This window comes from Hemiscyllium ocellatum, chromosome 9, assembly GCF_020745735.1.
Source record: "Hemiscyllium ocellatum isolate sHemOce1 chromosome 9, sHemOce1.pat.X.cur, whole genome shotgun sequence".
Classification (NCBI taxonomy): domain Eukaryota; kingdom Metazoa; phylum Chordata; class Chondrichthyes; order Orectolobiformes; family Hemiscylliidae; genus Hemiscyllium; species Hemiscyllium ocellatum.
In genome coordinates this window covers 112,708,771-112,724,339 of record NC_083409.1, presented here as the reverse complement: position 1 = coordinate 112,724,339, position 15,569 = coordinate 112,708,771, and the positions used below count along the sequence as shown (strand labels likewise).

At 44.9% G+C, this 15,569-nt stretch overlaps 1 protein-coding gene across 1 annotated transcript in view; it reads left to right on the top strand.

The window, feature by feature from the left end:
* LOC132819201 (collagen alpha-1(XXIV) chain) overlaps nt 1-15,569 on the top strand; it is a 429,304-nt gene that overhangs the window by 350,130 nt on the left and 63,605 nt on the right. Inside the window, exons 37-42 of the mRNA XM_060830653.1 lie at nt 1,088-1,195; nt 4,969-5,022; nt 7,212-7,319; nt 8,799-8,852; nt 11,233-11,286; nt 14,201-14,257. Coding sequence (XP_060686636.1) covers nt 1,088-1,195; nt 4,969-5,022; nt 7,212-7,319; nt 8,799-8,852; nt 11,233-11,286; nt 14,201-14,257 — 435 coding nt within the window. The remainder of the gene's footprint in view (nt 1-1,087; nt 1,196-4,968; nt 5,023-7,211; nt 7,320-8,798; nt 8,853-11,232; nt 11,287-14,200; nt 14,258-15,569) is intronic.

The following is a 15,569-nucleotide window of genomic DNA, read 5'->3' as shown; positions in this document are numbered from 1 at the left end:
ACCTTTCGGGCATAAGCCCTTCATCAGGAATTATCAGGCCTATACTCGAAACATCGACTCTCCTGCTCCTCGGATGCTGCCTGATCGGCTGTGCTTTTCCGACACCACATTCTCGACTCTGATCTCCAGCAGCTGCAGTCACCACTTTCTCCGACTTAAAGTACCGTGAAGTATGTGGTTCTGGGTCAAGTGTGAGAAAATGGAGGAAAGCTGATTGCCACTTGTTGACCAACATGGAGGCAATAGACCAAAGGGCCTCTTTCTGTACTGTAATACTGTATGACTGCAGTGCTTCCAGAGTCAGGAAGGTAATAGAGGGACCCAGACTAACATGACTGCCTAAAAACACCAAGCAAATAGGAATTACAAATGGAAATTTATTTTAAACAACAAGTTATGACCAGGAAGAGCAGTGGAAGAAGTTCTAAGAAGAACTGAGGAAGGGTCACTCGACTCGAAACGTTAACTCTGATTTCTCTCCACAGATGCTGCCAGACCTGCTGAGCTTTTCCAGCAATTTCTGTTTTTGTCTCTGATAATAATTTTCAAAGGGGAGTTAGATCAATGGTTACAAAGGAAGCATTCGCAGAGACAGAGGAAAGAGCAAGTGACTAACTGAGCTGTTGTTTCAGTGACAATGGAACAAATGGCCTGTTTGTGAGCTACAAGGATCAATGTTCCCTCTCTGTCTCCTTTGTGCAAGAAACTGACTGAATGATCTCACCACCCGAAAACATTTATGGAACTGTTCAATAATGGCTTGAGTTTGACTGGTAATGGTAATGATTAATCAAATTAATGGCAATGATTGCCGATCTTAATGATTCCTCAAGTTTGATTAGTAGATACCATCACGATTAATCAAACTCATGATAATGATTAGGAGAATGTAGGGACTGCATTTGCTGGAGATCAGAGTCGTGAGAGTGGTGCTGGAAAAGTTCAGCAGGTCAGGCAGCATCCGAGGAGCAGGAGAATCGACATTCCGGGCATGAGCCCTTCATCAGTGTGTTTCCAGCATCATACTCTTCGACCGGTGGTAATGATTACGAATGCTAATGATGATTGGTGTTTGCTCTCATTGCAGGGTGAACTGGGTAATCCAGGTCCGAAGGGGGAGATGGGGGAGAAGGGGGACACTGGAGCTCGAGGAGTTGCTGGTCCAGTTGGAGCCTCTGGAATTAATGGAATGCCGGTAAGTCCAGAACCTGGAAAATATCTCTCACTGAACTCACGGCAGCTCTTTCTCTTGGTGGGCAGATTGCCTCTTTTTGAACAAGCTCTTGCTACAGAGAAACCAATGGGGAACTAAAGGCAGGGGGTAAGAATCAACTACCAAGAAATTGGAAGCAAAGCTCACAGAGGTAGAGGAAAGAGCAGGAGACTATTCAACTGTTTCACTGATAATGGAACGAATGGCCTGTTTGTGTGCTGCAAGATTCAATGTTCCCTCTCTGTCTCCTATGTGTAAGCCCCTCAATAATTCCAGAAAGGCTTGACCCTATCCCTTTTGTTTGCAGAGGTGAATGTATGTCATTTCTAGTGAGCAGAAATGAATCAAAGGTTCCCACTGCTTTCTGCAAGGCAACACCTCGGCCAATCAGGGTAACGTTGTGTCACGCCATCCTGACCTGGAGCTGTATTGTCAATCTGTCAGTGTCATCAGGTCAGACTCCTGACTGAGGGGTGACCTTATAGAGGTTTATGTTAGAACTAGAGGGCGTAGGTTTAGGGTGAGAGGGGAAAGATTTAAAAGAGCCTAAGGGGCAACTTTTTCACGCAGAGGGTGGTACGTGTATGGAACAAGCTGCCAGAGGAAGTGGTGGAGGCTGGTACAATTGCAACATTTAAAAGACATCTGAATGGGTATGTGAATAGGAAAGGTTTAGAGGGATATGGGCCGGGTGCTGGCAAATGGGACAACATTAATTTAGGATATCTGAACAGCATGGACGAATTGGACCAAAGGGTCTGTTTCCGTGCCATACATCTCGATGACCCTATCCCTGTAAGTCCTTTCCTAGCAGCACTCAGTGTGTCCCTACACCCCAAGTACTGCAGGAGTTTGAGAAGGCAGCTCACTCCCGCCTCCTCAAGGGCAATATGGGATGAGCAACAACACCAACATTCCTTCAACACATTTTTGGAGCCAGTGCTTTTTTTCCCCTGCAGTATAAATTGTTGTGATCCTTTGGAAATTTAGTATTCTTGCATTTGTCATGATGAGCGCAAGATAAACAGCTTCAGCAAAGTCTGGATATCGATTACATAATTCACAAATAGGTCTCAAACAAAGGAAAAAGTGAGGTCTGCAGATGCTGGAGATCAGAGCTGAAAATGTGTTGCTGGAAAAGCACAGCAGGTCAGGCAGCATCCAAGGAACAGGAAATTTGACTTTTCGGGCATAAGCCTGATGAAGATTCCTGATGGAGGGCTTATGCTCGAAACATAGAATTTCCTGTTCCTTGGATGCTACCTGACCTGCTGCGCTTTTCCAGCAACACATTTTCAGCTCAAACAAAGGAAACCATTTAACTTTCATTGTTAAACACCATGCTGCTACTCATGTGATTCAACCAAGAACTAAATATTTGCTTGTTTTTTTTTAAGTTGGTTCGTGACCATTAACTGTGAGACCCAACACCCCTATTTCTTCTAAACTCCAGTGAATATAGTCCTAACTAATCCAGTCCCTCTTCATCCATCCAGTGCAGCCATCTCAGGAATCAGTCTAGTAAACATTTGTTGCCGTCCCTCCTTACCCAGAACATTTTTTCTCAGGTAAAGAGATCAAAACTGAACACAATACTCCAGGTGTGGTCTCACCGAGGCCCTGTGTAATTGCAGCAAGATAGAGATGCCTGCTCCTGGTACTCAAATCCTCTCACTGTGAAGGTCAACACGCTATTCACAAGCTGCTGGTGAAGATTTTAAGGGATAGAACCTATTCCCATTTGGAAGAAAATGGGCTTATCAGTGATAAGCAACGTGGTTTTATGCAGGGAAGTTCATGTCTCAAAAACCGAATAGAATTATTTGAGGAAATGACAAAGTTGGTTGATTGAGGGAAAGGCTGTAGATGTGATATACATGGACTTCAGTAAGGCGGTGATAAGATTCCCCATGGTAGGCTGATAGAGAAAGTGAAGTCACATGGGGTCCAGGGTGTGCTAGCTGGATGGATAGAGAACTGGCTGGGCAACAGGAGACAGAGGGTAGTAGTGGAAGGGAGTTTCTCAAAATGGAGGCCTGTGACCAGTGGTGTCCCACAGGAATCTGTGCTGGGAACCACTGTTGTTCGTAATATACATAAATGATTTACAGGAAGGTATAGGTGGTCTGATTAGCAGGTTTGCAGATAACACTAAGATTGATGGAGTAGCAGAAAGTGAATGGGAATATCAGAGAATACAGCAGAATATAGATAGATTGGAGAGTTGGGCAGAGAAATGGCAGATGGAGTTCAATCCAGGCAAATACAAGCTGACACATTTTAGAAGATCCAATTCAAGAGTGAACTATATAGTAAATGGAAAAGTCCTGGGGAAAATTGATGTACAGAGAGATCTGGGTGTTCAGGTCCATTGTTCAATGAAGGTGGCAACACAGGTCAGTAGAGCGGTTAAGAAGGTATACGGCATCAGATGGGGTATTGAGTTCAAGAGTTGGCAGGTCATGTTACAGTTGTATAGGACTTTGGTTCAGCAATTTTTGGAATACTGTGTACAGTTCTGGTCGCCACATTACATAAAAGGTGTGGGTGCTTTGGAGAGGTGGCAGAGGAGGTTCACCAGGATGTTGCCTGGTATGGAGGGCGCTAACTATAAGGAGAGGTTGAGTAGATTAGGATTATTTTCATTAGAAAGATGGAGGTTGAGGTGGGACCTGACTGAGGTCTACAAAATCGTGAGAGGTGTAGACAGGGTGGATGGCAACAAGCTTTTTCCCAGAGTGGGGGACTCAATTACTAGGGGTTACGAGTTCAAAGTGACAGGGGAAAGGTTTAGGGGAGGTATGGAGGAAAATTCTTTATGCAGAGGGTGGAGAGGGCCTGGAACATGTTGCCAGCTGAGGTGGTAGAGGCGGGAACGATAGCGTGATTTAAGATGTATCTAGACAGATACATGAATGGGCAGGGAGCGAAGGGATACAGATCCTTAGAAAATAGGTGGCAGGTTTAGATTGAAGATCTGGATTGGTGTAGGCTTGGAGGGCCGAAGGGCCTGTGCCTGTGCTGGAATGTTCTTTGTCCTGTGCCTTCCTCACCACCCGCTGCCCCTGCGTGTTTATTTTCAGCAACGGGTGTTCAGGGACCCCCCCTCCCCCAGGTTTGTTACACCTGCCCCTTTCCAGCCTATCACCAATCAGATCATAATCCGCTTCCTGTTTTCGCCAACAACGTGGATAACCTCACATTCATTCACAGCATTCCTCATCTGCCGTGCTTTTGCCCACTCACTCAACTTATGAAAATCACACTGAAACATCTCTCTATCCGCCTCTCCACTCACCCTCCCTTCCAACTTATGTCATCTGCCAACCTGGAGAGATTGCATTTACTTCCCCCATCTACATCATCACTATCTCATGTGAACATTGAGGTCCAAGCACTGATGCCTGAGCTCCCCAAATAGCCACTGAATGTGCCTTGGAAAAAGACCCATTTCTTCCTGTCCTATGCTTGCTGGATGCCGGTCTGTATCAGTCCCCTGCCCCCAGTCCCATGTGCTTCCGACATCACTGTCACAAGTCAGTCTGCCTCCCTTCTGTGGTCTCAGAGCAGTAACTGAAGGTCAGAAAGCACCCAGCCCCTTAAATACTTACGGGTGAAGAGGGCATATACGGTGAGCTACTGGAACATCAGGAATGAAGATGGTGAAATGAATGGGCCATGAATTGCTACCAGGTAGGGGTTTTCATACGTTTCACACCTCCTCAACCCAAACGGTTTTGTTTTTGTCTCCACAGGGACCTGAAGGGAAACGGGGAAAACCAGGACAGCGAGGGCGCTCAGGGAAAAAGGTTTCATCACATTTTTATGTCGGGGAATTGTCGAAACATTCAGGTCATTTAGTTTTATCGACAAAGTCTGAAATCAGTGGCCTGACTCAGGCCTCGAGGTTGGGAGCAGAGAGGTTATAATTGCTGGGTTTGATTGCTCAAAGGACAAAGAACAAAGAAAATTTACAACTCAGGAACAGGCCCTTCGGACCTCCAACCTGAGCCGATCCAAATCTACTGTCTAAACTTGTCAGTCAATTCCTAAGTATCTGTATCCCTCTGCTCCCCACCTACTCATACATCTGTCCAGACGCATCTTAAATGAATCTACCATGCCTGCCTCTACCACCTCTGCTGGCAACGCGTTCCAAATGCCCACCACCCTCTGTGTGAAGTACTTACCACGTGTTTCCCCCTTAAACTTTCCACTTCTCACCTTGAAAGAGTGACCTCTCGTTATGGAATCCCTGACCTTGAGAAAAAGCTTGTCTGTATCCACCCTGTCTATACCCTTCATGGTTTTGTAAACCTCATTCAGGTTCCCCCTCAATCTCCTTTTTCCTAATAAAAATAAACCTAACCTACTCAACCTCTCTTTATAGCTAGCACCTTCCATATCAGGCAACATCCTCGTAAACCTTCTCTGCACCCTCTCCAAAGTGTCCACATCCTTTGGGTAATATGGCAACCAGAACTGTACACAATATTCCAAATGCGGACGAACCAACGTCTTGTACAATTTTAACATGACTTGCCAGCTCTTATACTCAATACCCCGTCCAATGAAGGCAAGTATACTATACTTCTTGACCACTCTATCCACCTGTGCAGCTACCTTCAGGGTACAATGGACCTGCACTCCCAGATCTCTCTGCCCAGCAACTTTTCCCAAGGCTCTTTCATTCATTGTATAATTCACTTTAGAATTAGACTTGCCTAAATGCATCACCTCACATTTGTCTGGATTGAAATCCATTTGCCACCTTTCCGCCCAACTCTCCAGTCTATCTATATCCTCCTGTATTCTCTGACAGTCCCTTATGGTTTCTGCTATTCCACCAATCTTTGTGTCATCTGCAAACTTGCTGATCATACCAACAGTGCCCTCTTCCAGATCATTTATGTATATCACAAACAACAGTGGCCCCAGCACTGATCCCTGTGACATTCCCGCTGCCAGGAAAGTTTCAATCGGGATCAGGAATCAGATTGCTAGCCTAATGAAGTGGGCAGGAAAAGTACGCTCATTAATGCCCCAGTCGGGGGTGATTTGCAGCCTCAGAGGTACCTTGTTGCTGGAGGAACATCCTGGTGAAGGAATCTCCAGTGCAATCCCATCCTTCCTAGGGTGTGGGGACCAGAGGTGCACACAGTACTCCAGCTGTGGCCTCACTAAAGTCATAGAGTCATATAGTTATAGAGATGTACAGCATGAAAACAGACACTTTGGTCCCCCAACCCAATCTAGTCCCACCTGCCAGCACCCGGCCCAGATCCCTCCAAACCCTTCCTATTCATATACCCATCCAAATGCATCTTAAATGTTGCAATTGTACCAGCCTCCACCACATCCTCTGGCAGCTCATTCCATATACGTACCACCCTCTGCATGAAAACGTTGCCCCTTAGGTCTCTTTTATATCTTTCCCCTCTCACCCTAAACCTATGCCCTCTAGTTCTGAACTCCCTGACCCCAGGGAAAAGACTTTGCCTATTTAACCTATCCATGCCCTTCATAATTTTGTAAACCTCTGAGGTCCCTGTACAAGTTGACCACAACCTCCCTGCTCTTATCATCTATGCCATAAAGGCAAGTGTACCATATGCCTTCTTAATCATCTCATTAACCTGTCCTTCCAGCTTCAGGGATCTGTGAACAAGCTCCCCAAGATCTCTCTGTCCCTCTGAGCTTCCGAGTGTCTTGTCATCCATTGAGTACTCCCTTATCTTGTTCCTTCTTCCAAAGTACATCCCCTCACATTTATTTGGGTTAAACCCCACCTGCCACTGAGTTGCCCACCTTACCAACCCATCCATATCTTCCTGTACCCAACACCTTCCTCCTCACTGTCAATCACCAGGCCAGTCTCCATACCAATGCAAACTAACTTATCACCCCTCACCGATTTCCTTGTTTATTGTCTATGTCTGTCATGAATATAAAGTGATTGGAAAACTAAGAATGCATCGTTCTGCACTTTGTTTTCAAGGGGGAGAAGGGACACCGGGCACCTCCTGGGGAACAGGGAGATCGAGGTGAACAAGGACCACGAGGAGAGGCAGGGCCCAAAGGAGTGAGGGGCTCTCGAGGATCAATGGTAATTTACAGCATGATGTGGAGGGGCTGGTGTTGGACTGGGGTGGACAAGGTCAGAAGTCACACACCAGCTTATAGCCCAACAGGTTTATTTGGAATCACAAAAGCTTTCAGAGCGCTGTCCCTTCATCAGTCATCAACACTTTACCTGACGAAGGAGCAGAGCTCTGAAAGCTTATGATTCCAAATAAACCTGTTGGACTGTAACCTGTAATCTGAATGTTCAAGCTGTTTATAGAGTGGCTCTGACAACATTAGGATGTCCCAAAACACACTGTGCTCCACAAGGTGCTATGGAAGTGCAGTCACTGCTGCATGGTAGTAACTCAATACTCAATGGGTAGCTCAGGAAGATTCCACAGAAAACTTTCATGTGAAAGACCAGATCTTAGCTGGCTTCAGTTACTGAGGGGTCAGTGTTGTACAGGGCCCAGGGGAGATCCTGTGGGGTCAGTGTTGTACAGGGCCCAGGGGAGATCCTGTGGGGTCAGTGTTGTCTAGGTCACAGGGGAGATCCTATAGGGCTTGTTCCATCTAATTGCGAGGGCAGGCTGGGGTTGGTTTTAATTTCTCACCCAAGCTATAACACCGCCAAAAGCACGGCCCTGCCTCCTGCTCCAGTATCAGCCTGATGAGCGCAGCTACAGTTTCAATGGGAGGTCACAGAGGGGCTGGGGGAACAGGGTAAGGAGTTGTCTATAATAAGCCAACATGTGAATACAGCATTTCATCCTCCAAATACTCCCTTGGAGCTCTCAGACCATCCTGACTTGGAAATATATCGCTGTTCCTTCAATGTCGCTGGGTCAAAATCCTGGAATTCCCTCCCTAAGGGCATTGTGGGTCTACCCACAGTAGGTGGACTGCAGTGGTTCAAGAAGGCAGCTCACAACCACCTTCTCAAGGGGCAACTAGGGACGGGCAATAAATACTGGGCCCAGCCAGCAGCACATTGTATACATCAATTATTGCTTTAATGTCTCTCACAGTCTATATGATATTTCATCATTGGTATTGGCTGTACCCAACATCTTTTGAAGAATTTGATTGGAACAACTTAAGTTCATGCTTTTAACCATTCAGTCAAGACATTCCAGATTATAAAGATGGTGTGAATACATTTTTCACATAATTAGCCTGGATTTGGATGCAGAATTTGGAAAGCCTCATAAACTAAGATTTTACTAAACTGTCGGGCTGCATTGACTTATTGTCGAGCTATTTTCCCCCACTGGGAGCTCAATAAAGTATAACATTTAATAGTTAATGTTTTCACATTATTTCTAAACCAGAACAGTTTCCTCTTGATTTTCATTATTTAGTGAAGTTCTGGTGATTATGCGTGTGGTGGTGGGAATGATTAGAATTGATGTTTAAGCACTGTTACACTGAATGCCATCACATTGCACCGATTTGGAAGTAATGATTTCTATTGTGCAAAGTCTTTATTCCTGCAGAGTAATTATTTCTATCTATACAGGGGCCTCCTGGTTTGATGGGACCAATAGGGGAGCCAGGACTTGTGGGATATCCGGTACGTGAGTAATGATCCGAGCTAAAAACGTCCTTCATTGATCTTGAGCAAACCCCATTTGGAGAGTTCACCCTTGCAGAGAGTGCAGTACCAACAGCCCAGATAGCATTGGGACACTAGGAGTTAGCTTCTCAATGGAGAATTACATTAAGTAGGCCTGGATTCCTTGGAATTTGGGAGGGCAAAAGATGATTAGAGCAAGCTTTGTAGGACCTTGAGAAGAAAAAGGTGGATGGAGAGAATGTTTCTTGCTGGTGGATGAGGGTGAAAGGCTCTCAGGAACAGGTGACTTGGGTAAAAATCAAACCAGGCCATTCAGAACAGAAATTGGAAGCACCACCCCCTGCAAGATTTCGCCCCCCCCGCCATAGCCACTCCCCATCCCGACTGCCGCTGAGTCAAAATCCCAGAATTCCCTCCCTAAGTGCATTGTGGGTCTACTTCCTGCACATGAACTGCAGTGGTTCAAGAGGGCAGCTCACCCCCACCTTCTCAAGGGGCAACTAGGGATAGGTAATAAATGCCATTGACACCCATCTCCCAGAAATGAATACAAAAACATTTTGTCCCAAAAGGTGGAAGAAAGTTTCTTCTGCTGCTGGGACCAAGGCTTAATACAATTCAGAGTCAAAGGGATGGGACGTGAGAAAAAGATCATCCATCATCTCATTGAATGGTGGGATAGACTAGAGGGGCAGACTGGCCTTGTTCTGCATCATTTGGTTGTTTGGAGTGGTTCTTTATTTGCATTACAGATCCCCAGGCTTTTATCTTGTTTTATCAAGATCCATTGCATGTCTATAGAACACAGGAGTTTATAATATAAACTGTGGGAACGAGATAATCAGTGTCTTACTCCTGCAATTTCAACTAAAAATCCAAATTCACAATTCCAGAAATATCCACCATGCACTTTTAGAAATTTTTCATCCATGAATTTAAACAAATAATGTATTTAACTCAGTAAAATTTGATATGATCAGTGAAGATTAACATGGTGCATTCCACATTTGATAACCAGCTGTAACCAGGAATTTGCTGTTTGTTTTGATTAATTTCTCATTCCATTCCTTAGATTTACATATCCCTACTGTTGATTTTAACAGTGAAGGTGGGAGGATTGGTGTGGTGTAGGACAGAAATGCACTTTTTTGACACAGCTGGCTTTAATACTTGGTCTTTTAAATCAAAAAGGAGAGAAACATAGGAACGAAGACCAGGAGTAGGCCATTTGGCCCTTCAAGCCTCTTCCACCATTCAATAGGGTTATGGCTGATCATCCAACTCAGTCCCCTGTTCCTGCCTTCTCCCCAGTACCCTTTGATCCCTTTAGCCCTAACAATTATATCTAACTTTTACTTGAAAATATCCAACATTTTGGCCTTGACCACTTCCTGTGGCAGAGAATTCCTGAGGCTTTATTCAGAGTTTGGACATCAGGACAGTGAAGGCTGAGAGGAGACTTGGTAGAATTGTTCTGAAGCATGAAGTCACATTTAAGACAATCAACTAAAGTTACAGAAGTCACATGTGGAAAGCGATTGTACAGTGAACAGTTAGTATTCGGATATTTGGTGAGTATTCAATCAGTGATTGGTCCCTCTCTAAGGGCCTGATAGATACAGGTTCAGGGATCTACTTCACAAGGGGATTGGACAGGCACCCAGGGAGATGAGGGAAGAGCTGGGTGAATGGGACCAGCTAGCCGTCTGTTCAAACAAGACAGCACAACCTAATGGGCCATATGGCCATCTCACCATGTGATAAGATTCTCTGATTTGATGGTCCATAAACAGCAGAAACATAAGAATGTTCCTGAGGGATCTGGGTGTTTGGGTGCACTGGTCACAAATTGATAGTGATTAATTAATTGCAGCAACAGCATGCGATCAGGATGCTGAAGGATTGTTATCCTTTGTTATGAGAAGAATTGAACATATAAGTGAGGATGTCAATCTTCAATGTGACAGGGCATTAGTGAGACCATGACTGGATTACTGTGTAGTTTTGGTCTCCTCATTTATGGAAGGATTTACAGAATAGACAGATCCACAGCAATGTGGTTGACTCTTAACTGCCCTCTGGGCAATTAGGGATGGGTAATAAATGCTGGCCTAGCCAGACACACACATCCCGTGAATGAATTTTCAAAAACCAACATTGTATAAAACCTTATCAGGACGTTGCCGGGGATTAACATCACATGGATAGTATAGTTATGGTCAAGGATAAAAATTGATTGGTCTTTAAATATTTATAAAAAGTATTGTCCCTTGACCATTGGGGATTCATGAGCCCTGAGTCATAGTGGACACTCAGTTAGTTTTTATGTCGCCTGGTCATGGGAATCCTCGAAATGGACAATGTGTTTTTCCTCCAGGGTCATCAAGGGCCATCGGGACCTCAAGGACCCCCAGGACCAAAGGGAGAGAAGGTAACTCTTGCATTGTGTTGGCAGTCAGCATTGTCAGGATTGTGTCCCACCTGCTGGACATTTGTACTCTGAAAGGATTTCTGGGGAAAAAATAATGAAAGTTAGGAAGTTAACCTCAAAAATTCAATAGCTGACCAAAATATTTAATCTCCAACAACAAATATGGTAAAGGGTTGTCATATTTTGTTAGCTGGAAACAAGTTGTAACATGGAGGAAAAGATGAAATTTCATTTGTGGTTATATTTAAGTTTGGCTTGTTTTTTTAATTTAACCAAGGTCGGAAAGTAATTTTGAACAGTGAGTTTAAAAAAAACATTTTCAAGAAATCCTATGACTATCAATAAATGAAAACATGGCACCTGGGGAAGCTGTGTTTGCTAACTTGAATTTTAAAAATCAGACGGAAAGGGACAGGGGCTCATTCACGAGTTTGTTCAGAGTGAACAGCAGAGGTGCTGTTAGTTCAGCAGTCAGGGCAGAAAGAGAGACGTCCGAACTTTCTCAGAAGATGACTTCAAAAGCAGAATGCTGTTGCGGTGTCAGAAGGGAAGAATGTTCTACAATGTTGTTGAGGATGTGAGTTTAAGAAACTCCTGCTTGACAGTAATAATAGGCTGAGTTAGCAGCTTGGCTAAAAGTCTCAGGGAGAGGCATTGATTAAAGAAAATAACATCAAGCAAATACTGAAAGTTTGCAAAAAACAACTGGAACAGGAAGTGTGGAGAGAGTGTGACTCTTCCCTATGGCAACTGAAATCATTTTGGGTTAAAACAGTTGACTCTTTCTTTCTGATACTGGGCATAGTTCATTCCAATAGCTGTTGTGTTGTCTGATGTAATACAGTTTATGTATTTTTATTTCAAAAAGGCATTGTTATCCTTTCATTGAAAGTACATTGGCAACCACTTGTGAATTTGATGAGTGCCTGACCCTCCCTCCCCGATGGTAAACATCAGAGAAGAGTTAAGCATCTGTTCTATCGAGCCCAGCTGGGATTATGACACAACTCTCCTTTATAGGTGGCTGTTAATGTAGAGGGGCATCATAAATCCCTACTCAGGAGCGGAAATGAAATGAACTTTAACACTGGATCATGTCAGGAGAGATAACAGTGATGAGCCAAAACAAGGTCAAGTAGATTGGCTTCATGAAGGATCGTAAAGGATGAATGAGAGGTTTCAAGAGCTTGGAGAACCATAAGGCCATAAGAAACAGGAGCAGAAGTAGGCCATTCGGCCCCTTAGAGTCTGCTCTGTCATTCAATGGGATCATGGCTGCTTAGATACTCTGCAGGTCCACTTTCCTGCCCTTTCCCTATAACCCTTGATTCCCCGACTGATCAGGAATCTCTCCTTCAACTTTAAGTGTACATGAATACTGTTGTGGTTCTGTTCGCCGAGCTGGGAGTTTTTCTTGCAAACGTTTCGTCCCCTTTCTAGGTGGCATCTTCAGTGCTTGGGAGCCTCCTGTGAAGCGCTTCTGTGCTGATTCCTCCGGCATTTATACTGGTTTGAATCTGCCGCTTCCGGTTGTCAGTAGCTGTCCGCTGCAGTGGCCGGTATATAGGGTCTATGTCGATGTGTCTGTTGATCGAATTCGTGGATGAGTGCCATGCTTCTAGGAATTCCCTGGCTGTTCTCTGTTTGGCCTGTCCTATAATGGTGGTGTTGTCCCAATTGAATTCGATCAACAGACACATCGACCTAGACCCTATATACCGGCCACTGCAGCGGACAGCAACTGACAACCGGAAGTGGCAGATTCAAACCACTATAAATGCCGGAGGAATCAGCACAGAAGCGCTTCACAGGAGGCTCCTAAGCACTGAAGATGTCACCTAGAAAGGGGACGAAACATTTGCAAGAAAAACTCCCAGCTCGGCGAACAGAACCACAACAACGAGCACCCGAGCTACAAATCTTCTCCCAAACTTTGAATACTTGAATACTCTATCTCACAGCTCTCTGTGCCAAGGAATTCCACAAACACTCCACCCTCAGAGGGGAAGGAGCTTGTGAAATTCATGGCACGGCTGCCATGGGATTGTCCAATTGCAAGAACCCAGAGATGTTGCCAAGCTGTTACCCGGAGCTGGCTGATGCTCTGATGTTAGCTGCCAGCCTGCTGTATTAGCATGGCAGAGAAACCTTGGTGAGATTTCCTGGCAGAGGTCTTTCATCTTGTTATTGGTCTCAGTGACTGTGGTGACAGATCCCACAAAAAGCCTCTGGCTGAAGACAGGCTTAATCTTGATAAACAGTAAATGCTTAATATGTTTGGAATTCAGGGCTAGTTACATTATGTTGCAATAGATACATGACGGTCTTCATCAGATTTCACTGAAGAACACCACCCCCTGCATGTTCCCCTCCAAGCCACTCACCATCCTGACTTAGAAATATATCGCCGTTCCCTCACTGTCACTGGGTCAAAATCCTGGAATTCCCTCCCTAAGGGCATTGTGGGTCAACCCACAGCACATGGGCTGCAGCAGTTAAAGAAGGCAGCTCACCCCCACCTTCTCAAGGGGCAGGGAATAAATGTTGGGCCCAGCCAGTGATGCCCACATCCCACAAGTGAATTGAAGAAAGTACACATAACTACAGGAACAGCACGTGAGAACTGATAAGCCCTTCCCAGGAACAGTCCTTTCTCATCCTGAGGGGACTGAGCCTATCTCATGTTGTTAATTAAATCTTTCAGGTACTAACTGCCTTGTACTGTTACCTACACTGCAGCTCTATGAACTCACTGGAGTTGTTCGTGACTTGGCCTGATATTCTCAGTCAATATCGGAGTAACATTTAGCAGAAATGCAAAGGTGTTTTTTTATCTATGCAGCACAGAGCCTCCCTGTTTGCTTTGAGTTATCACTAACTTTGATCTGTGTCCCTTTTTCTCTCCCACTGCTAGGGGTATCCAGGAGACGACAGTGCTGAGATCGGACTCCCTGGGCCTCTAGGTGAACCAGTAGGTCATGCTTTTCATAGCAAATCACGTTAATTCTTTAAAACCTGGCCTCAGTGTTATCTTGCTGCCTGTTTCTTCTCTGTACCTGAGTTTCAGTGGAGGGATTTAACAGATTTGTCAATGTAGACACTTGAAGACAGTGTCAGATTCAATAAAGTGTGGCACTGGGCAAAGCACAGCAGGTCAGGCAGTGTCTGAGGAGCAGGAGAGTCGATGTTTCAGGCTTAACCCTCCATCGGGCTTGCCTTGTCAGAATCTCGTCAGTAGTAAGGTACGGATTGTGACCCTGAGTACAGTGTGTTCTCAGCCAGTGGTGCTGCTTGGGAATGAGAGATTTCCACATAGCGGAGGGTGGTGGAGAGCAGAATTCAATCGAAGATGGACTCTCCCTATTGTTGACAGTAAAACCCCTGTACGCTCATGGGCTAGGCAATGATTGGTGGTCTCGCACAGGGAAAGAGAGATATAGTCAATGTTTATGGAACCACAGAACAATACAGCACAAAAGAGGCCATTCAGCCATCATGCCTGTGTTAGCTGTTTGAAAGAGCTCTCCAATGAATCCCTCAGCCTTATAATTCCATCCCCTTCACACTTCTTTTCAGTGCTACTCTGAAAGTTATCACTGAGTCTGTTTCTACCGCTCCTTTAGGCAACGTTTTTCTGATCAAAATAACATTCCCTTCATCTTCCTGTTCACAACTCTGTGCATCACATTGACCTTGTATTCCCTCTGTCTTCACTGGGATATGTTTAAACTGTTTATTATAATTGTTGTGGTATGAGTGAGCAAGCGAATAAATGCAGGTCAAGGAGGAAAAAAGATTAATCACAAAAAAGAAACTTTCTGAATCAGAGTGTGCCCAGTCAGATCAGAAAGTGCTGGAAGTGCTCAGCAAGTCAGACAGACTGTGTGGGCAAGGTCAGAAATCGCATGGCACCAGATTATAGTCCAACAGGTTTATTTGAAATCACAAGTTTTTGGAGCACTGCTCTTTGTCAGCTCCTTCACCTTCACCTGAGGAAGGAGCAGCACTCCAAAAGGTTACGATCACAAATAAACCTGTTGGACTAGAACCTGGTGTCATGTGATTTCTGACCTTGTCCACCCCAGTCCAACACCGACTCATCCATATCACAGTGTCTGTGGAGAGTCATAGAGTCCTACAGCACGGAGACAAGCCCTTGGCCCAAACTGGACAACACCAAGCAAAATGTCCATCCACCCTATCCCCTTTTCCCCACACTTGGCCCATGTTCTTCTAAGCTGAAAATGTGTTGCTGGTTAAAGCACAGCAGGTTAGGCAGCATC